The sequence below is a fragment of the Scleropages formosus genome, chromosome 6 (genome assembly GCF_900964775.1).
Source record: "Scleropages formosus chromosome 6, fSclFor1.1, whole genome shotgun sequence".
NCBI lineage: Eukaryota > Metazoa > Chordata > Actinopteri > Osteoglossiformes > Osteoglossidae > Scleropages > Scleropages formosus.
The window spans coordinates 37,373,568-37,400,880 of NC_041811.1; the positions used below are offsets into that span (position 1 = coordinate 37,373,568).

Sequence of the window (27,313 nt, forward strand, 5' to 3'; positions counted from 1 at the left end):
TGGGGTCCTTTCTTGATCCAAGTCACCTCCCCCCCACCCCCCCCCCAACCCCACAGCCCCAGCATGGGCTCTATGCCCCGATTGCCTGTTTTAACAGAACATGACACTTTGCGCATCATTTGCACGCAGGCGTGTAGCACTAAGAGGCTCAGGCGCACTTGGGCTGGGAGAAGGAAGTGGGCCAGTTTTGGTTCCCATTTTGCGCTTTCTGGAACAGTTTAGTAGAGGAAGCACCTTTACACCTCTCATTGTCTGTGGTATCTGATGTCATGTCCTTCCGCGTACGCGCAGGGGGAGGAGGAGGAGGAGGAGGAGGAGGAGGAGGAGGAGTGCCGTCCACCGCCATCCCTCCCCCAAGACGGCTTCCTGTCATTCTCTTCAGCTGCCAGAGTTGCTTGGGGGGGGCGGCGGCAATGAGAAATGCGGCTCGCTTCTTACTTTACAGTCCAATCAAAAATGAAAAAGAATCAAGTCCAAAAACAGAAATGGGGCACTTCTGTGTATCTCGGCCAGCTTGTTTCTCTCTTTCAAGGGTTTGGAAATTTGCGTTTTATCTTTTTCTTTTTTTTCAAATGCACTGTGTCAAGTCAGTATAATGATTATTTTTGATTAGGGTGCCTCCAGAAACGTATCATGTCGGGATAAGTGTAGTATCTTAGATATGAATGGCACGTTTGGGGCATTAAATCTACGTGTGGTATTGTGACCAGTGTCCGCAATATTGTCAGATTCGATATTTTCAAAATTATTATAATTCTACTTCAGTTAAGAGCAGTGTCTGTGCGTAAAAAGTAAATGAGTAAATGTATAAATAAATAAATAAATAAACATTAACTGGCAAAATACAGATGTGAAACTGTGCCCTGAATCTATACTGCTGTTGGGATTGTTTGGAAACGATATTATTACTGTTTCTCCTCAAGGAAATGGGAGTTTATTTAAAAGGAGCGAGGGTTTATTTAACGTATCATACACCTTCTAAAAGGTTTACTTACTGCTGTGTAATATGTTATTTTAAATCCTTATAATCACATTTCCTATGAGGATAGAGGAAACTGCCTTTTTTTGGACATATTACTAAATGTGTTGCAGATGTGCAAAAGAAGTGTGTGAGTGGCAGCAGCGGTGGCTGAATAAGGGAAAAGAACATGTAAAATCGGGGCCGTAATCAATCATGTCCTGATTCGTGAGGGCCAACCCCCCCCCCAGGGTGTTTCGCAGCCGCCGAGAGGGCATCGAACACATAAGAAGTAAAAGAAAGGAGGAAAAAACAAAACCCGGAGGAAAAAAAGTTAATGGTTTTGCGGCGGCTCCTGAACAAACTGAGCGAACGAAACTGGTGCACTTTAGCGAACGTGTCCTCGGCTCCTTGTGCACTTTTTGGGAAGGGAGAGAAGATGTTTGCTCGCTCAGACAAATCCTGGTCACTCTCAACAAAAAGGAGAAATGAAACTTGGCAAAGACTCAACTTTTTTTGGTGACATCTATATATATATATATGTATATATATAAATATATATATGTCATATTACATATATATATATATAATATATATATATTTTTTTTTTTTTTTTAGAGGAGGGACATTTTAGGGATGTTGTCCGAAGAGACGGACGCTAATTCACGAAGACACCGTGCTGGTGGCTAATTATAGACGTGCTCTGAGCCCTGAGCTCCGAAGTGACCCCCTGTCCACTTGGTCCGGCCTCAGCAAAGTGTTTATCTTTCTCAGGCTACAGGAGAAATTAAAGCCTTGACTGGCAGAGTGGGAGGAACGTGGCACACAGAACCCTTCCCTTCCCTTCCCTTCCCTCCTCCCGGTGGACGCCTGGTCCCCGTCTGGTTCTGTCTGGACCTCGGCCGCCCCCGCCACGTCCAGCCCTCGTTCCCCTTCATGAGAGGGATGCGTGAAGGGGGTTCCGTGTTCGTCTCCGCGCTCCTTCGCGACCCCCAGTGCTCCCGGTGAACCCCGCGTACCGCAGGCGCTACGGTCCGATCCCCGTTGCATTGAGCTCGGAGCGAGAGAACGACGTCGTTCTCCCTCCCCCGTCTCTCTCTCTCTCTCGCTCTCTCTTTCCCTCTCTCTCTCTCTCTCTCTCTCTCTCTCTCTCTCTCTCTCTCTCTCCCCGTCTCGCTCTCCTCGGACGCACTGCTGCTGGATTAGTGAATTATCTTCCTGCCTTGGGGAGGCCCCGTTGGACTCCTCTGGATCCTACATGTGCTGGAAACTGGACTTGTGCCGTTTTCTCACGGAACAGGGTGAGTTCTCATTTCGGCGTGGCGGGGCGGCCGGGGGTTTCGGAACTTTCTTCAGCTATTTAAAATTTTATTCTTCGCACTAAAGGGGAAATTTGCACGTTTTCGGCACCAGGGTGGAGGGCCACTGTAGCGCTGTCGCGTGGGCGGGGTGGTCCCACGCGTCGCTGGCTTTAGCTTCTGAGCCGGACTTTTCCTCTGTGAGAATCGAGCGTCAGGGCCGCCCTCGCCTTGCCCGTGTAGCTCGAGGGAATACTGGTGAGGGGCGAACACTCGGGATGTGCGTGGGGGGCTGGCCAAAGGAAGGGGGCGTGCGTGCGTGTGTGTGTGTGCGTGTGTGTGTGTGTGTGTGTGTGTGCATGTGTGCATGTGTGCGTGTGTGTGTGCGTGCGTGCGTGCACGCGCACGTGTGGCAGCAAGGGAAAAACGATGAGACTAAGGAGCGCTTCACCTCGACAGGGCAACAGGGCACAGGGGTCAAAGCCGGGATTTAGCGCTCAGGAGCGTCGGCTTACTCTTACGTAACATGTCACACCGGAGGGATACTTTGACATCCGGAGGCCGGGCAGAGATTTCAGAGTTTGTCGCGTTCTTTCAGTGAGCAGGAGGAGAAAGTCGCAGCGCTGTCGCTGACACCGCCGAGGTACTTCTATAAGACGATACGTCGCCGCCGTCGCTGCACTTCTTAGGTACAGAGCTCAGCGGAGACACTTTACTGCAGAAACGCGTAAAGAAGGGTTTCGCACAACCGCACTGGGCAACAATACGATGAGCTTTATCTTTTCGAAAAAGCATTGCAACATATGTTGATATTGAGAAGGAAAGGTTTTATCTCTTTATTGAATACAAAGGAATGCATCACAAAGGTCTTATTTGCCTCTATGGCCTGTTATTAATGTGTCGAGGGCGGTTGTTGGATGGATGTTGCCGACTGATCACGTGAAACAACCCCGAAATGCTGCAGTCTGAGAAGAACTGGAAAGCTGTTGCCCGTTTTGCTAAGATGATTTCTTCGTGTTTTTGAAGCAAATGGGACGACATCGATCGTTACTGAAATTGTATCGCGGCGGAATTAGCGCAACGTCGCGAGCCGCCGAGCGGGACCCGAATCAACCGCCGACGACGGTGCTGAACATCGGTGCGCGTGAGCCCCGGCGGTGTGAAAACACGCTCGACAGAGCAGCTCGGCTTTACTGAGGCAGCACCGCGGTATCTGATGTGACCCCGTACGCTTTCTCACCAGATGCCACGCGATAGTGCCTCACGCGAAAAGCGCGGACTCACCAGCTGCACTCTGTGCTGCATTTCAGTTTGCGTTTTTGTGTTTTATTTCCTCTTCTGGGGGCTCAAGCTTTGATTTTCGGTCATCATCGTGTGGCTGAAAAGTCCCTTCTGCTGCACTCATATGCCATGAAGTTACAGGTTTTGAAAAAGAAAATCCCCCTCCTGTTGAGCAGCGCAGCCCCATGTCGAGCTTGTCTTTTCCTATTTGTTATTTACTGCATGATACCGTACTGTTTATTGCTTTCTTTGTACTTTGCGACCATGTACTTGGGGTTCAGCAGTTCTAATATCGGTTCGTCCTTCATCATCATCATCATCGTCAGTGTTTGAACTGAACGAGAGCCTGTTTCGTCAAGAGAAATATGGAGCAGCAGTGTCAGCTTCCACATACTGCAAAGAGCTTAAATAACAACTGCTATTATCATGTAAAGATATGAAAAAAGCTGTGAGTCTTGACTATTCTCATCCAGCCTGTAAATAAAGTTATTGATATGACTATATTGACTACACAGGCCTTTTCTGTCACGTTATGAGGAAAACTTGATCTTCGAGATTTTTCTAGTTTGCCGTAAGGCTGTCATGGGTTTAGGGCAAATTTTACCACGACAAGGTGAAGGTGCATGTATCTCCAGAAGAATCGTGATGCTCGTCTTCATTAAAAAGCTGCCAACTTTGCACTGAAGCAGAAGTAATTTTGCATTCGGGCAAGAGAGCTGGAAATCGATCTGCCGTTTGCAAACCGTTGTACGAATTTGTTTTGCTGCAGTGCATTGTGGGATGTTTTCGTAATTGACGCGATTTTTTTGTGTTCTCTCTTTCCTCTCTTTAAGGAGTGGATGCTGGAGTGAGTCGGAAGAAGAGAAAGCGTTGCGGAGACGAGAAAGACTGCCTTGGGGCTTCTCGAGACGAGCAAGAAAGGAGTACGTACGATACCTTGGAGAGAGGAGAGAAAGGAAGACGGGTACGATGGGGAGAAAAAAGATTCAGATCGCGCGCATCATGGACGAGCGCAACAGACAGGTAAGAGACGGGCAGAGGGGTCACGGCAGCAGGGAAAGTGACGGCTTCTCTTGTGCGTGGCGGGATTTTTATGTGCGTACGAAAAACAAACACGCTCCCGGCAGCTGCCTGCGTAAGGCAGAGCGATGCTGGATTCCGAACACAAGTTTGGTCTGTTTGTGACTCCTCCTGCACAGTTCTCGGGGGAAATTATGTGCCGACGGCTGCTGACATCATTAGTCACAAGACCCTCACAAGTTTCTAGGACAAGGACTATATTGGGTTCTGCCGATTTGCCTATAGGTTGCCGCTGTGCTTGTGCTCAAGCTCCAAGGCAGCATTTTGAAGAAACAAAAATGATAGACTGGACACTGGAAGCACATCTCCACATATCTTCGCATGTATCTTCACATATCATGCGTATCGTGTTTCGCACGGGTGCTTCTTGACCGGCTGACGGGTGCAAAGGAAAGCCTTGTTCACAGAGTGGAACTGTGCAAATGCAAATGAAGGCAGCGGACGGCTCCAGGATGTTGGTGTAACGGAGCCGTAAAATGAACGGCAGATGAAAGGCACATGGGCGCGTGGACGGAGTAGGACTACACGCGTACCCTGACTTTTGAAGGCAAAGCGAGTCCATGCGGGCCATTTAAAATTACGGAACACCTTCCTCGCGGTAAATGAACAAACGAATATGTAAAATGTCTGAAGTGTTTTGTTCTGTCTCATCGAACCACCAAACAGAAGATTTTGAAGGACATGAGCACTGCAATTTACAGGAAAACCGAGAAAAAGAATGTAGAAGACTGTGTGTGTGTGTGTGTGTGTGTGTGTGTGTGTGTGTTGTACATGACATTTCTATAGGTCGTTTATTGCAGCCTTTCATAAAAGGCTCAGACAATCTATGTAGGTTATTGCAGGAGGAAAACATTTTAACTCGGTAAAAATAGCAAGATCTGTCTTTGCATAAATAATACTACACATGGCTCGTCGTTTTTCCGGAAGCGAGCGGCTCTCAGCCTGTCCGCTGAGCCACAATGAACACCTGATGGAGCGATCGGCGAAACGGCTGAGCCGGCACATGTAGCCTCAATCTGGGGGATGTTTCGAAGATTGCAGGCCAGGGTGAAGTACATTTATTGTGGGCGTTGCATGTCAACAACGGTTCCCATGGCTTTGCTGGACTGGGTGAAACTGTGCCGGGTGATTAACCGCATTTCATCATTTTTTCAATACAGAATTCGACCCAAGTTCTTATTTTCCCTGTTTTGTCTCACATTTAAAGGTTAGTCACATAAAATCATAGAAAGCTCCAAACAATGAGTATCACCGCAACCAAGAGTAATTTTCATTAAATTTCAAGATAAAATCTTGTAAAATGAAAAATAGTTGAAACATAATGAACAAAATTAGTTGTTGATAAAATGCTAGGTTTGATAATTGGAAAATTGGTGCACGGGAATATAACTTCACTTCCGGACAACTTTGAATTTTCTTAAACTTCAACTTTCAACTTGAACTTTGAATGAACTTTTTTGCTTTATATCTAAATGATGGGGGTAACATGAAGAAGCTCTGAAGCAGATGCAGTAAACAGTTTACAGAAATGACAGAAGAGGCGTTAACTAGAACCCTACATGCAACTTACTGCTCAGGAGTCAGTGTACAAAGCATTATGTGTTCCAGAGTACAGTCACTGTGATTGTCTGATACAGTCTCATAGAAGCAACCTGAAAATTACTAGAAACGGGATGATATTATTCACTTTTGGTCAATGATGGTCCGTTTTCGGCAGTGAACATTGTAAAATGTAACTTTATCGGTTGGAAGAATTCAAAGTGTTCGAGTTAGTCGACAGTAATGATGTTCACTGTGCCCATGGACCGCTCCATGTTCTCCCAATGAAACGCACACGGAAACTGTTCTTCACACCTTTCTTCTCGGGGCTCCGCTGCATCACAGTGGCAACAATCTGTCAAGTCTTTCTCGTCTACTTACTTGTTTTGCGTTCTTTTTTTAGGCTGAAACAGGAAGAGCAGCTTGTGGAGCCCGAACTATTTGGCTGCAGTGATGATTCATTTAAGACACAGTGTTTTGCCCTTTACTTTGACTTACAAATTTAAGCAAGAGTCGTGCTACCTATTGCCTGTCGAACGCTTTCGAATGCTTTACATCAATAAATGAATCATTAATGAATCATCAGTAATAGGTAATTGTGGGGTAGTGGTAGCAACATACCTTTTAGCGAATTATAGAGTCGAAAAGCTTTTTTATAATCTCTCAAAACCCTTTCCACTTAAATCTCATTCACTCTATTTTTACTCTCTCTACTGCCTTGATATGAGTGGTTTCAGTCTGAATTGTTAGCGAGCCGGTGGATTGTTGAGTTAAAGATGGCCAAAGGCGATGAGCTCTAAAGCCGACGTCTCCACCAGTAGGAGGGAAAAACACAACGCCGTTGAACCTTCCTGCCGACCCCTCGAGTGCCCACATGACCAGGCTACCGGCCTCCAGGCCCAAAGAAACCACCGTGAGGACTGTTTACGTGCAAGTGAGGGGGGGACGGGGGTGGCATTATGCCCCAAGTCAACAGCATGATGATGAGGAAGAATTATGTTAAGAACTGCAGAAAAAATGAGGATCTCGGAATATCTTACCTCCTTATTTTTACCTCATTTTCACCTTTTCATGATTTTTACCTCCATTAATGTTATTTCTCTTTTGTACTGGAACCTGGTGCGAATATGATTCTGTTACTTTTTAAATTAGTTCACTTAAACAGAACATCAGTTAAGTGTTTCACACAAAGAAATACAGTCTCTACATATAAAACAGTTTGTGTTCTAAAAATTTAAACAACGAGATTATGTTGATAATCCAGTAATTTAACATTCAGATATGAAAAGGCGGCAAACTTTCATTCTTAAACTTGTGTTTAGCATTTCGTCACGGTCCTCAAACGCAAAGAAGAACTTTCTGGAATGTTGTAAGATACAAAAGGATGTAAGACATGAAAGGATAAATAATGTGGGAAAACCAAAGCGCTGCTCTTCATGTTGTCCGGGGCGTCAGATGAAGCTCTTGAGAACAGGTGACGCACAGTTCTCACCTTCGCCCCGATGGCAACAGCAGCGCTGCGAGGTCCGTCTGCAGTGGTATGTGTAAACATGTGCAATTCTGCAGCCGCCTTGGACGCCTCAAGGGGGGATTCAGGGCAAGAGGCGGGATAAGCAGAAGCGAAGCCATTGTGAAGGGGAAGCGACTTGGCGCTTCCTGTTATGGGAGGAAATGCATACAAATGTGCTTCCTGACCCATCGCATGGCAGAGGATGAAGACATTGTTGACCTCTCTCTTCTTCTTCTGTTTTTTTTTTTTGTCTTTTAATGCAAAGGGACATAGTAATGATAAAAATGTTTGCCCTTGGGAGGCCATTTTGTACTTGCTGTGAGGGAAGTGTTGGAAACCATGGGTAGCAAAGCAGGCCACAAAAGACACATAGCAGATACAGTAGCAATCCAGTTTTTAGACGTAATAATCACAAATCCATCCATGATGACACTATCTATCTATCTATCTGTCTATCTATCCATCCATCCATCCATCCATCCATCCATCCATCCATCCATCGGCACTTGTTCCCAGGGGTTCTGATTCAGTTCTCTGGTCATTTCTGAGGCTGTACTTTTGTGGAATTTAGCGACTAACCTGTAAAGTGTCCATCTGCCCACCTGTCCATCCGTCCATTTTCATTAACTGCTTATCCAGGTTAGGGTCACGATGGTCCGGAGTCTATCCCGGGATCACTGAGTGCGAGGCTGATGGGGGTCCACTATGGGTGGGACACTAGTCCATCACTGAGTATCTCTCATTGTAATTTAGTTACTTTAAATTATTTTTTCATGCGGTGTTATTTCAATAGCCATGTTACTTTGCCCACCCTTGTAGACTCTAATAACAAAAGCCTATTTTTGCATATATGTCTGTGTTCAGGGTCAGAAATCAAGCTCAGAACTGAACTGGTGGATTGGGCTTCTTTACCAAATACAAGAGTTTATTACTGGGTTGTACAGATTCAGCAAATTACTACATGGTTCCAGGTTAGACTGGGTTTCTGTGAATTGGCATGGAGCCATTTTCATTATACCCAGGTTTGTTAAGATCGTAACCTTTTTATTAACAAATTCTGTAATATTCCATGTCTGCCTGAAAATGCTGTGGTATTCAACATTCTTCTAGCCTAGAGAGATGTCACGAGATATTTGGGGAGATCAACCAGGGTACCATTGTGCTCTCCTATTGCTCTTAACACTTAGACAAGTGAGGCTGTGGGAATGGATGTCGAAGGGGCAGAGATGAACCTTTGGACTACCTAGTAGTGATTTCCATAAATACTTACAACTGTGGCATTTCATCGTAGCCCCAGAAGAAGAGGTCAACTCAAGTGAGAAAGAGCACATCTTTCTGGGCAGTTCCAGGGCCGCAACCTCTGCGTTATATGTTGTTTCTCAAGCGCTTGTACCTGTTTCGGTGATGCATTGAAGCAGACATGGGAACGTGACCTTGACTTGTCTTTCTATGACCATGAATGGTTTTCTATATGTGATAAATTCTTCCCTCTCCGCACCACCTTCAGCCTGCAGGAAGTCTTCGAGTTCATTCACAGAACTGGCCTTATCCTACTAATTCTCATTGGACATTTCGGATGTGTTTTAAAAGCAAGGCTGCTCCTGGAACTTTGAAATGTTTACCCTGGGAATGTGATAAGATACCAGGTTACTGGAACAGTGTTTATTCAACCATTTCTAAGATGTTTAGCAAAACTCTTCCCCCTCTATATTCCTGTTCAACCTCAGCCCGAATTCTGCTCTGGATGAAGTTCTGGGTCATGTACAGGTGGTCCTCAACTTACAAAACATGCGCCTCGCAACTCAGACGAATTAACCGTGTTATATGATTTTTGATGCCTGACGTCTGGTTGTAACTTCTGAAGACAACCAGTCCGTCTGCTGTATGATAACATCAGCTGGCCACACTGTCACGTGGCACTCATATCTGTTATTGTTTCAGTCGGTGTTTGGGTGTCCAGCAAAAATTGTGTTTTATTTACAATTTACATTGTTTTATAAACAGAATGTTTTGTTTGTGATACTGTTCTGGTTATTATTTATTTAAAATGGCTACCAGATGAAAATATGAGCATTCTTATGATGCAGAACGGAAAAAGCAAAAGACAACACGTTTAGAAATGAAAGTGAAAATAACAATGCAGCTTGAAAATTACTGCATTTATATTATTCTAATAATAATATTATTTTAACATGAATAAAGTGTGAAGTGAGTGAAAAATATAGCAGATCTTATACAACGTAGCATTCATGCATGTTAACGTTTATATATCATTATGGTTTGTATAATACAGTATATGGGGCTTTGCAACTTGCAACAAAGTTGACTTACGAGAAGGTTGTTGCAAAGGGCCCCTTTCGTAAGTGAAGGACTGCCTGTATTTTGTTGTTTTACTCCTAATCCACAATTAAAAAGATGCTCCTGAGCGATTTGAGTAAACTCGGAGGAGGCCGTGTGTGGTCTTGTCGTGAGGTTGCCGTCTCTAACAGTGCAGCTTCAACTCCGCATTTTTGAACAACTGTGGCCTTTAGTGTGAAGCACCATAGGAGTGTGATCTGCCTCCCATGTATCTCTTGTGCGTGTCCTTGGCTGCGGGAACGTGGTGGGGGTTGTGCATGGGTAGCATGTAATGGGAGGATCCGGGATCCGGGTCACCCTGTGGAGCTCAACTTCTGAGCTGAGGACCCACCGCATCTCTGCCCTCCACCTGAAAGGGAGGCCAACACAGTGGAGCTGCAGAGGAGGCAACACACGCACAGTTTAAAAAATTAATAGCTCAGTGAAGTCGAACAGATGAGTCAGCCTTGTGTTGAGAAGCAGCCGGTTGTTTCCAAGCGTCTGGAGACACCTGCATCATTTGTCTGCTTCCAACCTCGTGCCGCTTGGGAAAACGGTACATTCTGTACATACATCAAGCTGCCCAGCCTGTGCTGAAAAAACTGTACCAGGGCTTTTCTGACATCTTGTTTTCCTCCGAAATTGAGGACACCATGAACGTAGCTGCATCTTTGAAGTTTCCTTAAAAAACATGTTTATTTTGAATTTCTAGTAATCTCTTAAAGATACATGTTAGGTTACTTTTGTGTAAACCTTACACATTTGCAGCACTGCTTGAAAGTGTCTGAACTCCTGGTGTCCATTAGCTTTACCATGAAATGGTTATTGAATGACAATCGGTGTTACTTGTATGATACAATAGATGTGGAACAACTAATTCCATATGTTGCTTTAGAGGAAATTGTGTGTGTAGTAGAAACATGCAAGTAGTGCATTTACATATGTAGCTGATGCTTTTCTCCAAAGCACCTTACAATGTTACATTTACAATTATTTACCCACTTAGACAGCTGGGTAATTGTACTGGAGCAATTCAGGGTAAGTACCTTGCTCAAGGGTACTACAGCCAGAGGTGAAGCTCAAACCTGCAACCTTTGGGTCTAAAGGGAGTTGTTCTAACCGCTCCCCTACCAGCTGTCCCCAGTGTAGATCTAAGAACAACTGAAGCCCAAATTGCATCGGTTAAATCAAGTAAGTTAGTGGAATCAGGTGTGTGAATCATCACCATTTATCCATTGTGTAAGTTTGGTTTATAACATGGACTTGAAAGTTGAAGGTTACATGGCAGATTTTCAGGATGACACGTGACCTTAATTGATCAAGTATCATATTCAGATGGACAGAAATAGATTAATGGGATTAAAAAAATTCTGTTGGAATTTAAATAAATAAATTGACTAAGATGCCAGCTGAGCAAAATAACAATAAGAAATAGGAAGATGACCTTTTCTTTTTTGTGCAGTTGTGCTGTAGCCATGATTCATTCTCACTTGCATTAGAGGCCAGGTATCATGCTGGGAAAAAGGAAGACTCAACTTTTGTGACTATTAGTCATAATGACAGTTCTTTCAGTCACAAAATACTTCAAGTCTTGAATCAAAATATATGTTTTGTTTGTTTCTTTATTTGAATTACATGTTTTAAACAAGATGAGGCTGGGACATCTGGTAGTGTAATGGTTAGTGGTGCTCTCTTTGGCTCTAAAGGTTACAGGTTTCAGCCCCAGCTGTAGTACCCTTGAGCAAGGTACTTACCCTGAATTGCTTCAGTAAAATTTTATCACCCGCATAAACAGGCAAATAATTGTAGGTAAACTAGCAATGTAAGTCGCTTTGGAGAAAAGTGTCAGCTAAAAGAATAAATCTAAAGTCAAATTGATTGGCTTCTACACTGTTGCCAGATTATTTTCGTAGTTTTTTGTGTTGACAGTAATTCCTTATGCAGCGCGAAGAGACTGAGGTACCACACATGAATGAAGATACTGGACAGGCGAAGCTCATTGTCTGGCATGTTGCTAATTGCAAAGCTGCAGTCCGTATTTTTCAATGTCGTTCATGTCATTTGGTAGGAGAATGACTGTTCACTTGTCATGTCCAGACTGGCAAGCCATTACGAGATGATCTTAAATGATGGACATTTCTGGAATCCAGTGCTGGTAATGAGTTGTAAAACTCTCAGCTAATTTGAGCAGAAGGCTCAGTTTGAAGGTAAACATTGTTGGGTGTACATTGATGTTACGTTAGGTTGGGTGTTCAGTGGTGGGCAGGAAGACAAGTGCAGGAACCTGTTGAGAGGGTTTGTTGAGCGATGCAAACTGAACCAGCTGCAGCTCAACATTGGAAAGACCAAGGAGATTGTAGTGGAACTTCAGGAGGCCCAAGGGCTCGATGTGCCCTCTGAGGATTAATGACGTGAAGGTGGAGGGAGTTGGAAAATATAAATACCCTGGGGTGCACCTGAACAACATGGGGCACGGGGGCCCTGTTGAGAGGTCAGAGTCACATTTACCTTCTGCGGAGGCTCAGCTCCTTTGGAGTGCGCAGGACTCTGTTGGAGATGTTCTAGCAGTCGGTTACAGCAAGTGTAATCTTCTCTGGAGAGGAATGCTGGGGAAGTTAATCGGGAAGGCTGGCTCAGTCCGAGAGTGAAGCTGGGCTGCATAGTGGAGGTCACATAGAAGCGGACTCTGAATGAACTCCGCTCCATCATGGACAAGATCTCGAACCATTTGCGCAACACCGTAGTGAAACACAAGAGCACTTTCAGCCCCAGATTGCTTCAGTTGTGGTGTTCCAAGGAGCTACCGGAGGGCCATTTCTACCAGCAGCTACCAGTCTCTACAGTGAGTCGTCACACTGCCTGGGTGGTGGTCACCTCTTAATGACCTAGTAGCACTGAGCTACTGTGTGTCCCGCCACACCCTGGGCCACCTCAGTTCGCTCATCATCTCAATTCACTCCACTCCTCCCCTTCCTTGCATCTAACTGTCTTTGCCTAATTATTCTTTTTATAACTTATTTTTCTATTTATTGCAATTACTAACTTATTTTTCAGCTTATATGTTTGGTTCATTTGCATGTGTAGGTATGTCCATATATGTGGTATGTGTGTATGTTGAACATCCTATGCTGCTAAAAGCAAAATAAATTTTCTTTGTAGGAATAATAAAGTTTTGTTCATTCATTCATTCATTTTTTCACAATGTCAGTGTCAGCAGTATAGCTCAGAGTGAACTTCTCTCAATCTTCACATATGTTGTTCCTGATTACTCAGGAGATGTGAGGTTATTGCCACCTGGTACAATCGCAAGGACACAGTGAGAACAGCGACTTGTGACAAAGCACAGCAGGCTGGAGTTTCACCTCAAATAAATCGATTAAAGTGCAGTCAAGAATTTTGTGCATTAATTGGCAGTTTTCGAACAGTGGGGACATGAGAAGAATAATGTACTATGTGGCTTGTACTATGGTAAGGAGTATGTATTTTTCATGGCCATTCATGGAACACTGTCGGAATGATCCATGGTGCACCTAAAGAGTTGTGAATGAAGCAGTTTGATTTCCGTAGTCACAGTAGTTGTCTTGTGGCCAGAATCTCCAAAAATAATAGTGTCTGGCCTGTAAAATGGCACAGAGTGCTGCGTACATACTGTATAACCTTTGGGTACCTCTACATGAACCTTTTATGAATTTATGTATTTGTAGCATTTCCATACTGAGTCAAACGTGGCTACACAATTAAAATATTAGACAGAATTTTGAATAAATTAATGTCTCCTGTTAATTTTGTTGGATTTGTGAATTTGTGTGTCAGGGCAAATCCATGCATTTTTATTTTTTTAATTAGAGCAAGGTTGCCCTGAAATCTTATTAAATCTGCAGATAGAATAACTCTTGGCTGCATTTACCACATGTTTGTATTTAACTGCAGTAATGCAAAATAAATAAATTTCCCTTTATTTAAAATGTGCGATAAGCCAAATAAATCGTGTCATTACAGCTATCAGAAACACAAACATTTTGGGCACACAGACAGGGTGGTGGCCAAGTCGAGAGGCAGGATTAAGAAACCACTGCAATAGACATTACGTTGTTAAATATTTAGTGCATTAGAACTCAGTCTGTTATGTTGTCTAGGACAGTCATCACTGCAGCTGTACTGCGATTGGGTAAGCATCAGTTTACTTTGTGGTTTTACTGCAGTAATAATCCATCCATCCATAACAAAGCCTTGTTTCCTACATTTCAACCCCTTTCAGAGCTTAAAATCTCTAACTTCCCACTCTTACACTGAGCCACACTTTTTCCTTTGGTCCCATCCCTCTTTTACATTGTTTCCTCTCAACATTTTCCTTTTATTTCCTCCATCTTTAATTCCTCACTCTCTTCTGATTGCTTTCTTAAGCCTTGAAATTGGGCAGCATCTCACCACTGTTACAAAATTCTTTTCTGGCCCCAGATTCCATCCAGAAGTACAGGCCAGTCTATCTTCTCCCTTTTTCCCAAAATTCTTTAACATGCGGCTTACAACTAATTATCCGTAGTCCTGGCCCAGAATGATCTTCTTGAAGGATATCAGCCTGGATTCAAGGTTCACCGTTCCACCAAGACTGCATCCTTGCTGTGTCAGAAACTTTTCAGTCTAACAGAGTAACCTCACATCCCTCAGTCTTCATTCTGCTAAACCAGTCTGCAACATTTGCTTCTGTCAACCACTGGATCCTAGTTTCCTCTCCAGAACAACTTTGTGTCAAAACATTGTTGCTGAAATGGTTCGATTTACCGAGCAGATCTTACCAAATGGCTTGGTGTCCATCCCTGTTCTCTCGTCAGTCTCTTTCAACCGGTGTTTCACAGGCTCAGGCTCAGCTTCTTAGCTACTGACTTGTCTCCATCTACACTGCTCCCCTAGGCTCTCACCTCTCACATATTCCCAGCTCTTCATCCCTTTTCGCCCAACAACTACAGGTGTATCCTCTTGCACTGCAGTTTGCCTCTCAGACATCTCTGCTGGGATGACTGACCATCAACTATAACGTAATCTTCCAACACAATATTCCAACCTCTGCCTTTAAGTCTCTCCAACTTTCTACCTAATGCTGCAGCATGACTTTTGACTTGTCAAAGCATCACCATGTGTCATCTTCCTTCTCTCTCACCATTGGATTCCTTTGACTGCTCATATCAAGACTTTGTATACAGTCTACAAGACCATAAAATGATCTGAAGCTCAATAACTACAAAACCTGATTGCTTCCTACACCCCAGCAGGAGTGCTCCACTTCTCTAACTCTTGTTGCTTGGTGGTTCCACTCAGGAGAGGTCCAAAATTCAAGTTCCCGCAGTCTCAGTTTTGGTTCTGGTGTGGTGGAATTAGTTCCCTCTCTCTCTTAAAACTCTCCCCTTTGGTTCAAAACTCTTAATGGTTCCATAAATTTAAATTTGCACCGCACCATCTGTCACAATCACCTTTGTCTTTCCTGTAGCACTCAATGCTATCGACAACTTCTTGTATATTGTGCACCGCCAAAAATGGAGGCATTGGCCATACGAGCTGTGCTTCAACAATTGCTTGTGTGCATTTAAAGTTCTTCACTTTTTGTGAAATGCACTTTTATTTTCTTTGTGTTATACGTCACTCGATAAAAGTATCTATCATATGAATATATGTAAATGTGAATACAGTTGTCACGCGGAACCGAGGACGCCGGGGCGGCTGGACCCAAGTGCATTGTTCGTCAGGAACCAAGGGGTCAGGCGAGTTCTCGTAGTTGGGGACGGGCGAAGAGTCAGTCGATCGGCGGTCAGAGTGAGAGCGAGGATCCCTGGACGTGGTCAGAAGACGATGCAAAGAGTCGAAAGCCGGAGAACAGATACAGGAAGTAAGGGATGAAGAAGAGCAGGACACGGCACAGAAGGACGGTTGTCTCAGCGAGATTCCTCAAGGGAATGGGAGCAGAGGAGGGTCTTTTAAGAGTGCGTGTACTGATTGGTGTTCAGTGCTTCATTTGTGTCAAGTGCTGTCAATGATGTGGGCGTGGACGTGACAGTAGTGAGAAAACTGTCAGTCAAATGGACTCTGATCCTAAGAGACTGAATAGTAACAAACTGCAGAAATTGAATTAGCCCAGATTTTTGTTTCTGTGTGAAACTCGCAATTCCTTTATAGGCCTGTAAATTTTCAATAAAATGAAAATAAAATTATTTATTTATTTAGTTATTTCTTTTTATTTTTATTCTCACGCAGTGACACAGAGAGCTTTAGCACAGGCATAAAGCAAGAAAAACATACAAACAAAGAAGACAGTCAACTAATGGCTGCCATAATGAAGAACTTGTTATAGAGCTATAAGTATACCGATTATATACCTAATACCTATGTTACCGAAAATAAATATATTTATTTCAGTTTAATTGGCTGACTAACCTGTATACTAATGCTCAGTGTTTGAGTGAACCTGATTGGTTCTCTTTCTCTTTTTCCAGGTTACATTTACCAAACGGAAGTTCGGCCTCATGAAGAAAGCCTATGAGCTAAGTGTCTTGTGCGACTGCGAGATTGCCCTCATTATCTTCAACAGCACCAACAAGCTGTTCCAGTATGCAAGCACCGACATGGACAAGGTCCTGCTTAAATACACAGAGTACAATGAGCCGCACGAGAGCCGGACGAATTCGGACATTGTTGAGGTAAGCCGCCCTCTTCCACCTCAATCCAAAGCATTTGCATTCCTCGAAACCCGTTTCTCTTTATACGATTAATGTTTAACCTTTGGAATGGAGATTAAACACCGATTACAGCCTTTTGTTGTGTTAAGATATATTGTTCCGTTTTGTGTCTATGGAAGTTGATAGCATGCTGTCGGTGCTCATTTCACTGTACTGTGGTGCCCTTGTTTGAAGATGCATTCTTATTATTTCCTGTTTCCAGACTTGTTTTCTAAACAAATAGACAGAAAGCCTGCTGTGCAGAAGAGACAGGTTGAGGTGTTGCTGGTATATATGAAATGATGCAGGAGATGAATATGTGTGAAGAGGAATTGCTCAGAATTACCTTTGAAACAGCAGCTCGGTTGCTGGTGCCGTGTCAAGTACTTGTTTTACCATTTTGTTGTTATTTTTTCACTAGACATTTTGGCATGATCATCAAAGTTGTACACTGTTAAATTGCTTTTGGTGAACTGTTGGCCGCTGTAGGCTGTTTACCAAATTTGATTGTACTTCAGATAGATCTTTTTTTACATCACACTATGGGGAAGTTAGTTGCCCAAAGGAGACGGTATGATGGTATGAAGCTCTAATGTACTTGGGAGAACATCCTGCTTCTTGCTTTGGCTTTGTGCACTGCAATTACACAACAGACTTTGACGCAGAAGCCAGGTGGCATGCAAGGCTACGTGGTCTGTAGAAGAGCTTAGCTGCTCACCAAACCGTGGTCACCCTTACATGGCGCGTGACTGTGAGGTCATGGTACAGGTGCTAGACATGCAGATGAAGACCAGCGCTGTCAATCTCTGGGTGGAGTCAGGGAACAGACGGCTGAACAAGGGTAGATGTGCATTTTCTTCTGTCCCTGAACATGGACACTTAGCTGATCCACGTTTCTGGCTCTGTGCCTTTTTTAGGAACATTGATTTATATGAACGTCTGGGTTTTGCATTTATGTCACGCTACAATGTGTTACCTGTCTCAGTTAAAGAAGCTGGATGGATGATTTTGCAACTAGCAGCCTTTCTGTCAGAACTGATGTCAAGCTGTTTTTTCTTTTTTTTTTTTCTTCTGGATACAGTTAATGTATAACATACGCTGTGGTCAGTTTTTTGCAGTCATGATTTATTCCCTTTTTTGCTAACCACTTATAAGTATGATAAACAGACCGAGTCTTATGGACTACCGAAGCTCAAAGAAAGTGAATATTTTGCCTTGGCACCACTTTTGAAGTATATTTTCTGTGGCTTTTTCCTTTAGTCATTTGATACGGACCAAGTGCGGTGCCCTTCTGAAGGTATATCATAGCGTTTAAGGCAGAAACAAAAGCGATGAGCAGGATGTGGAGAGATGTAATGCAGAGGAAAAGAGAATCACTGAGAAGCACTCCAGAGGGTGCCGTTGCCAGTTTTAGACATTTTGTGGTCATGAAATCGATCAGAAGGTTGGGATCAACACCTTCGCCCTTAGCTTGATTGGAAGCAGTCGAAGTACCGGCACGGACCCAGTAGTTCAGTAAAGACGAGGAACGGTAGGGGAGGTGCAGGAAGGAAGGTTTTGGGAAGAGAGAGACTACATCAGGGGAACTGGACAGGTTTCAAGGGTTTTCTCCAAAGTTTGATTGGAGATCCTGTCAAGGGAGAGAAGTAAACCAAGATGGTTCTTGTTCACCATGTAGGTTTTGCTTTTCCATATCTCTCCAGAGAGTCAGCATATAGCCAGGAAAGAGGGGAGCTCTGGAGTGTGGAGACACCAGAGCAAAGCCCAAGTGCATTAGAAAGGAAGCTTGATGCAATTAGAACACCTCCGTCCAATAATTAGCCATGTGAGATCAGCAGCAGACACTAGTTTGCGAAAGCTCCCGCCCTTGAGTGTGCATGGCCTGAAGAGCTTTTCACCCTCCTGGGCACTCCTTCCTAGTCCCTGAAGCTCCAGGGTGTGAAACAGGGACACGGCCACCATACACAGACACACACTCCACCTGATGACTGATAACCTGATGCCCAACCTCGTGAGCCTGCATAATATCTTGGAGAAGGAACTGAGCTTGTCAGAGATGATTCACTCATGAAGCTGTCATCTTATGATCATAGTTTTCAAAACTTTGCCTCCCATACTTGTCACTTAATGGAAAATGCAGGCTTTTCTCATGAAGAACACAAAGTTAACTTCAGTGTAATATCTTGTTCAGTGCTCTTTGGACAGGTATCAGTCTAACATCCTTAAAATACCCATCATGCAATATAAAAAAAATAGGCATTTCTGTGTATATTTTGTCGGAGCTCAAAATTACTTTTGCTCTCCTGTAAAAATTTCTTTTCGGATGTCAGCAAGATATCAGGTTTACAGTGTAGAACTCGTCATTTCTTATGTACTTTTCTGTGAACAGATAGTTATACTGTTGTATGAGATGTACGTCGCTTTGGAGAAAAGCGTCTACTACATGAATAAATGTAAATGTAAATGTAAATGTACTGCATGGATAACCATCTTTGCTTTCAAGTGTAAGTGTCTAGTTGATTCTCTTGTTTATTCCAGCTAGGTCTCTTAAAACAAACGGTCCTTGGACTGTTTAACTCTGCTGTTTTAGTGTGTTCTGTTACAGCTGAAAAATACTTCGGGTCTCAGTTGGAGTCAGGCGAGTTTTTGGTTGTCGTTGTCTTCAGGTAAAAGCTTAAAGCTGCCGATGTATTTTGAGAAAATGCTGCACTTATTTTCCAGATTGGGAAGTGCATTGGTAAATGTGCACGAAGTCTGTTTAGTTTTCTTTTACATTCAATATTGTCTTAAAGAAAGATATGTTAAGGAAAACGTTTAGAACACTGGACATTGATGAGTTTTGAAAGCTCTAAGAACACTGAGTATCTTTGCAGTGTCCACAATGTCCTTTGTGTGTGTGTGTGTGTGTGTGTGTGTGTGTGTGTGTGTGTGTGTGTGCGCGTACACACCGTCTCACCAAGTGCTTCCACACACCTCTTAACCAATGTCTTAAGGGGGTTGGGGGGGGGGGGGGGGGGGGGGCAAAGCATGTGGACTGCACTAACTGCCCACAACGTGGTATGGGAGCACCGTGGTAACTGTGCACGGGACCTGGCAATCCCATTTCCCAGATTAGTGTAATCTCAATGTCCTCCCTTTAATCTCAGAAAGCAACAGCACCGTTCCTGCACTTAAGAAGAATGTTGAATGATAGCAGAGGGGTGGGAGCATAGGGGGAAGGGGGGTGGGGGTGGGGGTGGGGGTGGGGGTTGGTGAAGACCTGTTAATTTTTTCCAAAGGTCACGCTGTTAATGACTACCTGCTCAGCTAATGAGATTGCCGAAAGCTCCCTCTCTGCTCTGGCAGTTCTCGTGTGTTTTGCTTGGCTTGGGGGGGGGGGGGGGGGGGGGGGTTTGGAAGAGGGGCTTGGCTGGTTCGATGTGTCCCTGTGACTTCTGCATGGAAAGGGAGAAGTAATATCCACGGTATTCATTCAGCATTTCACGTGCAGTTGAAGACCACCGGATCTGTGACTTCTCGTGAATAGAAGGGTTATTTATCAGCCTGAACTTGCTTTTATTTTCCACAAAGCCTTTAATCTGGGCTCAGCTAAAATGAAAAATTACGTGGAAGAAATACGTTTAAGTGCTGCAAAACCGAGAATATCAGGTCAGAGGTCCTCGTGCAAGCTGCACTTGTATGAAAGGTGAACACAGAACTTACCTGTCATGTTTACTCTGGGGTCACCGTTAGGTTCTTTTCCTGGGGAGTTCACGATTAAGGACCGAACCAGAAACGCTGAGACGGAATGTGACGGGACGGTGATGGGGTGGTCAGGTCACCGACCGCGATCCTTTCAGCAGTGGCTTCAAGACACTTTGTCAAGGTTACCGCATTTTATTCATTCTGCTGAAGTCAACGATAAAATGTTGGCTCACAACAGCACAGCAGAGGAAAGAATAAATAAGGGAAGAACAGTGGCTCGCTGAAAAAGATTTTAGGCAAAACATAGGAAGTTCTCTTTCAAATGTGGCCGACTAGAAATAATTTTGTCAGCGTGAGTTTGTTCTGCTTTTTTATGAGAGGATGAACCAGTGGATGGTAAAAATAGCATCCTGTACAGTAGGAGCTGATACACGATGCCGCTGTCTAAAGAAAGCAGCGCTGCAAACAAACTCCAAAGTATGAAGGCAAGAAGAAAAAAACTGTCAAATACTACATGACTGTGAAAAATCTCCACCCTTCAAAATGCAGCTCCTCAGGAATTTTGTCGGCAGAGAGAGGCTCCTTTGTTTTCGGTTATTTTTTCCCCGATGCGAACCCTTTGGGGACGACTCTTTCGCATAGTAACGCTCTTATTTTGGTCATTTTGCCAGGGGCCGTGGATATTTATAAACCTAAGAACTTTTGTGATCTCCCCCCATCCCCACATTTTTTCTTGCTTTTTTGTGTTGCTCGGCTCCTTTCGGAGATTGGAAACAGCTGGAGCGCCTGCTGTGACCTGTGAAAATACTCGAGATGAAAGACCAATCCAGCCACCTCCCTTATTTTGCGTGTGTGTTTTTTTTTTGCGTTCTTTCTCCTAATAAATGCCTCCAAGCCAGTAGTCATCTAAAAATAGAAGCCAGTGTAGCTAAAAATAGCCTTTGACTCACTGTCGTGCCAAGGAAAGCGGAGAAGAATGGGCATGTGCGCACGACACGGAGGAGCCCCTGTTTTGTTCATCGGGTTTCCTCGGAGAGCTGCTGACGGTGCGGAGCGGTGCGGCGCCGCGCCACCGTTACCCTCTGGCACACAAAGGAAATTATTCAGTCCCTAGATGCCCCATTGTGCTCAGTGCTGCTGTTTCTCGTCTGTGTTAAGGGTTCGGGTTATTTTGAGAGAAGCAACACCACTTTGTGAGGCCACAGGTGTGTGTGTGTGTGTGTGTGTGTGTGTGTGTGTACTCGGTCACTAGAGGATATACTGTAGCTGGAATAATAACGATAAAACCAAGGCGGAAAACAACCTCTAGATGCATAGGGGTTGAGACACTGTCTTGGGAGGTTGTCAGTTCAAGTCCTGCAAAAGAACCCTTGAGCACTTAACCTCATTAACGGTAGTAAAATACTGTACCGGCCTCTGTGAACCGGTAGAATTAATGCGACTTGGGATAAAAGAGTTTTCAATACTTTTTCCGAAACAAAGCAAATAATGTAAACTAACATGTTTGAACCGGCACGTTTCATTTGTATCTTTGAGCTGACTGCTTTGTAGATGTTGGAAAACAGGAGTGTCTTATACACTCGGATACTTAAAATGAATTATAACCATGTGCCAAACAAGTCTGTTATGTTGCTTCATTGAAATAACCGTTTCAAAAGGGCAGACATGAAACGGCCGGAGCAATCGTACGGGACCTGCTACTCCTATAAATCTGAAATCATCTGGAAAATTGGAATTTATGAGAGTCTATTTTTATGTGTGCAACGCATTGGTGGCGCGACCCCTCAACCAGCTTGGACGGGGTGCGTAAAGAGTTGGGCGGGACCTGGAGGTCAGTGGGTCGATCATTGTTGTGCTGCTCCTTTCCTGCAGTGCGGACGGTGATAAGAAGTGGCCGAGACAAAGAGCGATAACTGATGGGAGGAGACGGAGAGGCGCTCGCTGCCTGCCCGTTTATAGCACCGAGGCCCTTGTGCTCCCATATCTGAGTCGGGGAAAGCGCTACACTTCCGTTCTCCTTCTGGGGCCCTCCGACCCAGCTTTTGTACATCACATCACAGCTTCTGATTGTGAGAGGTCAGCAACCACAAGTGCTTCTATTATCCCGTTACGGAGAATGGCATCTTAACCCTTTCATAACTGACAGCAAATGTATTCTTCTAGCTGACAGTTTTCTCCAAAGTGACTTACAGCGATTTGCCCGTCTATACAGCTGGGTAACTTTAGTGGAGAAATTCAGGGTCAGTACTTTGCTCAAGGGTACTGCAGCCAGAGATGGGATTCAAACCTGCATCTTTTGGGTCTAAAGGCAGCAGCTCTAAGCACTGCACTACCGGCTGTCCCAGCCCAACTCTTGCAGAAAGAGACTGAATACTGGGCCTTGTTAAGGATGACAAAAAACCAGCAGTAGGATTTATATTATGATAACCTGTGAATAGTTGAACGAGGACGAGTGTTGGGTCACATTATTATACGTTGATTTAAACCCAGTAGTACATTTACAGTAGATGCATATTCAAGCAAAGACTGTAGATTTGAAGCAGCAGTTCCACGAAACTGTTCTGCCTGATTTAATTGTGCTGTTTTCCTAGTGAAGCTTGACACTCTTTCTTTTGAAAATGATCATTTTTCCCCTGTCTGAATTATAGTCATCAGCCTTTTTTTTGTGTGGCGAATTAAATGTGTTCCAGACACTCATGTGTCTCGCAAATGTATGGGTCCTTTTTTCCCTCGCCCATCCTGTGTGACCCACAGACAATAGTAATAGCAGACATGAGCACATCATTACCCAACACGCGACCACTGCACTCAACCATTTTAAACCACATGCTGGAGCCTCGTGGCCCTTTATGAAACTGTACTGGAACATCAAAGTGGCGGGGGGGGCGGGGGTGAGGGGGTCAATTGTAAGTGGGGTCACCACACTGAAGTTTGAATGAATGCACAACTGTTGCATTTCAGGTCAGGCAGTTGGCATCTTCTGAACTAACCGAGGACTGAGGACTCTGTCGACTGCCAGAGCACCCAGCTCCACACTCCCCACCCGCACCGCACTCCCCAACCCACCGCACTCCCCACCCCGCACAGCTCTCCCCACCCACCCCCCGTGCATCGTCATATCACCACTCCGACACGTCTCACCCACCTCCCCTAAAACTGGTTGCCCTTTTGTTTTAGTCTTCATCTGCTTCCATTAATGTTTCAAGGCTGCTTCATTTTGCTCTGATGTTTGCCACTGTATTCAAGAAGCACATCTTCTGTTTTTGGACTGGGGGGACAAGGGTGCTGCTCTCTTCCTCAGCAAACCTTGACCAAGTGTTAATATGAAACATCTGGCTTTATAGATCCAGCCTCACAGGGCTAAACCTGTACATTTCTTTGGAGAAAACATCTACCTAGCAAGAAACTGATCTGTGGTTCTGAGTCTGATCTATGATTTAAATGAGTTTTTATGTACGACGTGTTTTGGAACATGCAGAACAAACAGTATTAGTGTGTTGGAGTATGAGGAACAAGCTGTATTAAGAGCCATTTTGGAGAATTTCACAATGGGAAAGCTGTTTTGTGTGGGGGCTAAATCAGTGCTCTTTCATTCTCTGACACGTCACCCTGAGACAAAAAGTTTTGTACTGACCTAAACAAACAAAAAAAGAACTGGCTCAGAAACACACGGAGCCCTTCATGTGAATAAAACTGGTCCCTGACCCTTGTACATACAATGTTTTCATTCCTTGCGAAGAAACTCTCAGGTACATTTATCATTGTCTGTGTAGATGAACGGTTGTGCTTTTCTAAACTTGCTGAGTGGCTCATTTGTCGCTATTTGTTGCGCAAAGGAGCAGGTGACCGTACCAGAAATGTGCCGTGAAATGGTTGAAATTTTAACCAGATTTCACTCTTGCATTTCAAGGGATGAGGTGTTCACTGGAATGCCAGTTCGAGAGCACTGACACAAAACTGGGATGTAGTAGCAAGTTCCATGTCGTTGACCTTCCCAGGTGGGCTGGAGAACATCACATCTGTGTCTTGTTGTATGTGGTATCGTGTGTGTTTACTCCTGGGTGAGGGCAGTGCTGCCGGACAGGGCTGATTAAACTATTTAAATGTCAAAGCGAAAAGACGGACCACGTAAAGCACAAAAATAGACACAAAGTACAAGGGCTGTGCAACAATGAAACTTCCACTTCACACCTTCCACAATCTGCCTTGTGAATCTCCGCCCCTGTACTTGTACTTCGAGGCTCCTTGTGCACCACAAACCTCACCGCTGTTAGACCGTACGCTATTTGTGACATCGAGCACTCATATGCTGGCCATACCAGTCTGTAGCGGCGTTGCCCGGTACTGCGTTTATGTGTACAACACACTGTTGTGATGATGTAGTGTTTCTCACTTGGCCTTGTTGCCAACGCTGTAAAAGCAGCTGTGTGTTCCTCTGGATCTCTGTAGGCTATACTGGGACAGCCAAGTCTCTCCTAGTATAGAACGGCCCTTTGCCCTGATGGGTCTGTATTCGGGAATGTCTCTGTGATGGGATCAGATAGGCGAGAGGCTTGGTGAGGGCCCCATGTCAAACCTTTCCACATAACGAGAGCTGAGGTCCATTGTGGGTCAGGAAAGGCCTGTGTGGCATGTGCTGCATGGTTTGTTTTTACAGCATCCCTAAAATACCTAGCAATGACCCTGGTTAAGACCCTGCTTATGGCCTACAAATACATGAATAGAAGTGCTCCCAGATATCTACAAGACTTGATCATTCGCTACACCCCAACCAGACTGCTACGGTTTTCTGCATCTGTAGGTAAAATACGGAGGTTCTCAATTCTGGCTCCGTTGTGGTGGAACAACCCCCCCCACTCAGAACTACTGAATCTCTGTCCAAATTTAAAAAGGGTCTTAAAACTCACCTCTTCCAGACTCACTTCGCCCATCATCTAATTTCATGTGAGGTGTAAATGTTCATGCACTATAACTTTAAGATCATGCTGGATAAACTTTTACGCTGCTACTCCTGCAATGTAACGTAAATGTTTATATGTATCTCAAAAAAAAATTATTACTAGGAAGGTGATCAGGAATCGCCAATATTTTGATAAAGTTTCACGCAGCTACTCATGTGATGAACTTTGGTTCATATGGTGTGAAGAAACTAACTAACTAACTGCACTTAATCGGTCGTCTGCATCGGTCGTCTCTCTTTCTGCTAATGTAAGATGTACGTTGCTTTGGAGAAAAGCATCTGCTAAATGAATACATATACAGTAAATGTCAATATAGATAGAATGCACTGGTTTCTTTTTACTATATGTGAAAGTACTACGTTCCCTGATCAGCAACATAGCGACACATAATGGCATAGCTAAACATTTTATAGCTCGCTCATTAGAAGTTGTGGCTTACAGAAATAATGTACATTCTGTCTTGCTGGATGATGCGACAGTTGGCTCCTTTCTGGTGGGGGGATCCATCATCTTTCAGTCAAGATCATCATTATTGTACCTGCTGCCCCCAAATAAGAAATATATTATTACTATTGAGATCATTAGGTGGAACTCAAAGGAGAACAATTTTTCACCTCTATCCATAGATCTGTCGCCACTCTTGTTCCCCCCTCCCACTAGAGCAAATCAGCTCATGTTATATGATAAAAGTACAGTATGTCTCAGACAAGGTGTAGAATCAATGTAAATCGGCAAAGGAGCAGCGCTGGTTCCCAGTTGCCTGTGCTGTGTTTTTTTAACAAGTAGATTTCTGATTCTCACATAGCTGGAGGCTACACTCGTCTCCTCGGTTCAGCGACGGTGCGAGACTCGTTGGAGAAAAAGAGACATCGCTGCATCCTTTTAACGTGACCGGTCTCCAGAGTGTAATTTGTTGCAGTGACGGGTGACTTTCAAGGGACCATCCTCAATGAGCCGTCTTGGTCTGTTTTGTATCAGATCCTCACCCCACAGCCCCACCCTAGTAGTCATGGTTTCAAAGCGCAGCTGAAGACCGCAAGACTACTGAGGACATGGTGTCTACTTTCCGTTTGGCTGCAGGAAAATACCCAGAAAGCCAAGCCAGGAGGAAGGACAAGGAAGATGTGATTAAATTAGAAGCAAACCTTGGAAAGGGCTATCAGGAGGGCAGAGGGTTAGATAGGAACCACTGAGCGCTCTGAGATTCTCTCTCATCCCTCCTCCTGTTACACAGAGCCTCCGGTGCAGTCAATCTTTTAACTTGCACTGATTGATCCTCGCTCCTCAATAACATTTAAGGAGGTTTCACCTTCCGATGCCAAACTCAAACATTACAGTCTGACCTTGTATGTATTCCATGGCTTCAGGATATTTTATATTTATTCCTTTAACTGATCCTTTTCTCCAAAGTGACTTACAATGTTAAGGTTACAATTATTATAGTTGCACACTTACAACTATTTACCCATTTATACATCTGGGTAATTTTACTGGAGCAATTTCATGGTAAGTACCATGCTCAAGGATACTACAGCCAGGGGTAGGGATCAAACCTACAAACTTTGGATCCAAAGGCTGTAACATCAACCGCTGCACTACCAGCTGCCAATATTCCTTCTTCTTTGCTTGTTTACGGATCAAAGAAACACTTTCTGAAAATGCTTTAATTTTCGCCACCTGCAATTTGTCATTTAGAGCTAAATTTCACTATGAAGAAAAGACAGCAAATTGTTCATTTACTCCACTTGCTGCAGCAATGTGCTCTGGGCTTTTACCGCTGGTGTCACTGCTGGGAAAAATCAACTTGAAGAGAAGATATAAGAGTAGGTTGTATATATTTTAGCATCAGCATACCTAAGATTGGGAGGAGGTCATGAGGGAACATGGCCTGGTAGAAAAAGAACCCTTGTCAGCCCATCTCCCTGGGTCAAAAGCACTGTCATCAGTTAGTGCCGGAG

At 44.2% G+C, this 27,313-nt stretch overlaps 1 protein-coding gene across 7 annotated transcripts in view; it reads left to right on the top strand.

Annotated features, from left to right (window-relative positions):
* The window catches only part of mef2ca (myocyte enhancer factor 2ca), a 67,535-nt gene that overhangs the window by 22,823 nt on the left and 17,399 nt on the right, over positions 1–27,313 (top strand). For 4 of the 7 annotated variants that reach the window (XM_029252923.1, XM_029252929.1, XM_029252928.1 and 1 more), the window contains 2 exons: positions 4,371–4,560; positions 16,489–16,692. In XM_029252923.1, coding sequence (XP_029108756.1) covers positions 4,507–4,560; positions 16,489–16,692 — 258 coding nt within the window. In that variant the 5' untranslated portion in view covers positions 4,371–4,506. Of the gene's footprint in view, positions 1–2,191; positions 2,260–2,641; positions 2,946–4,370; positions 4,561–16,488; positions 16,693–27,313 lie in introns of those variants that run through there. The other 3 variants (XM_029252927.1, XM_029252926.1, XM_029252925.1) reach the window with 3 other exon arrangements.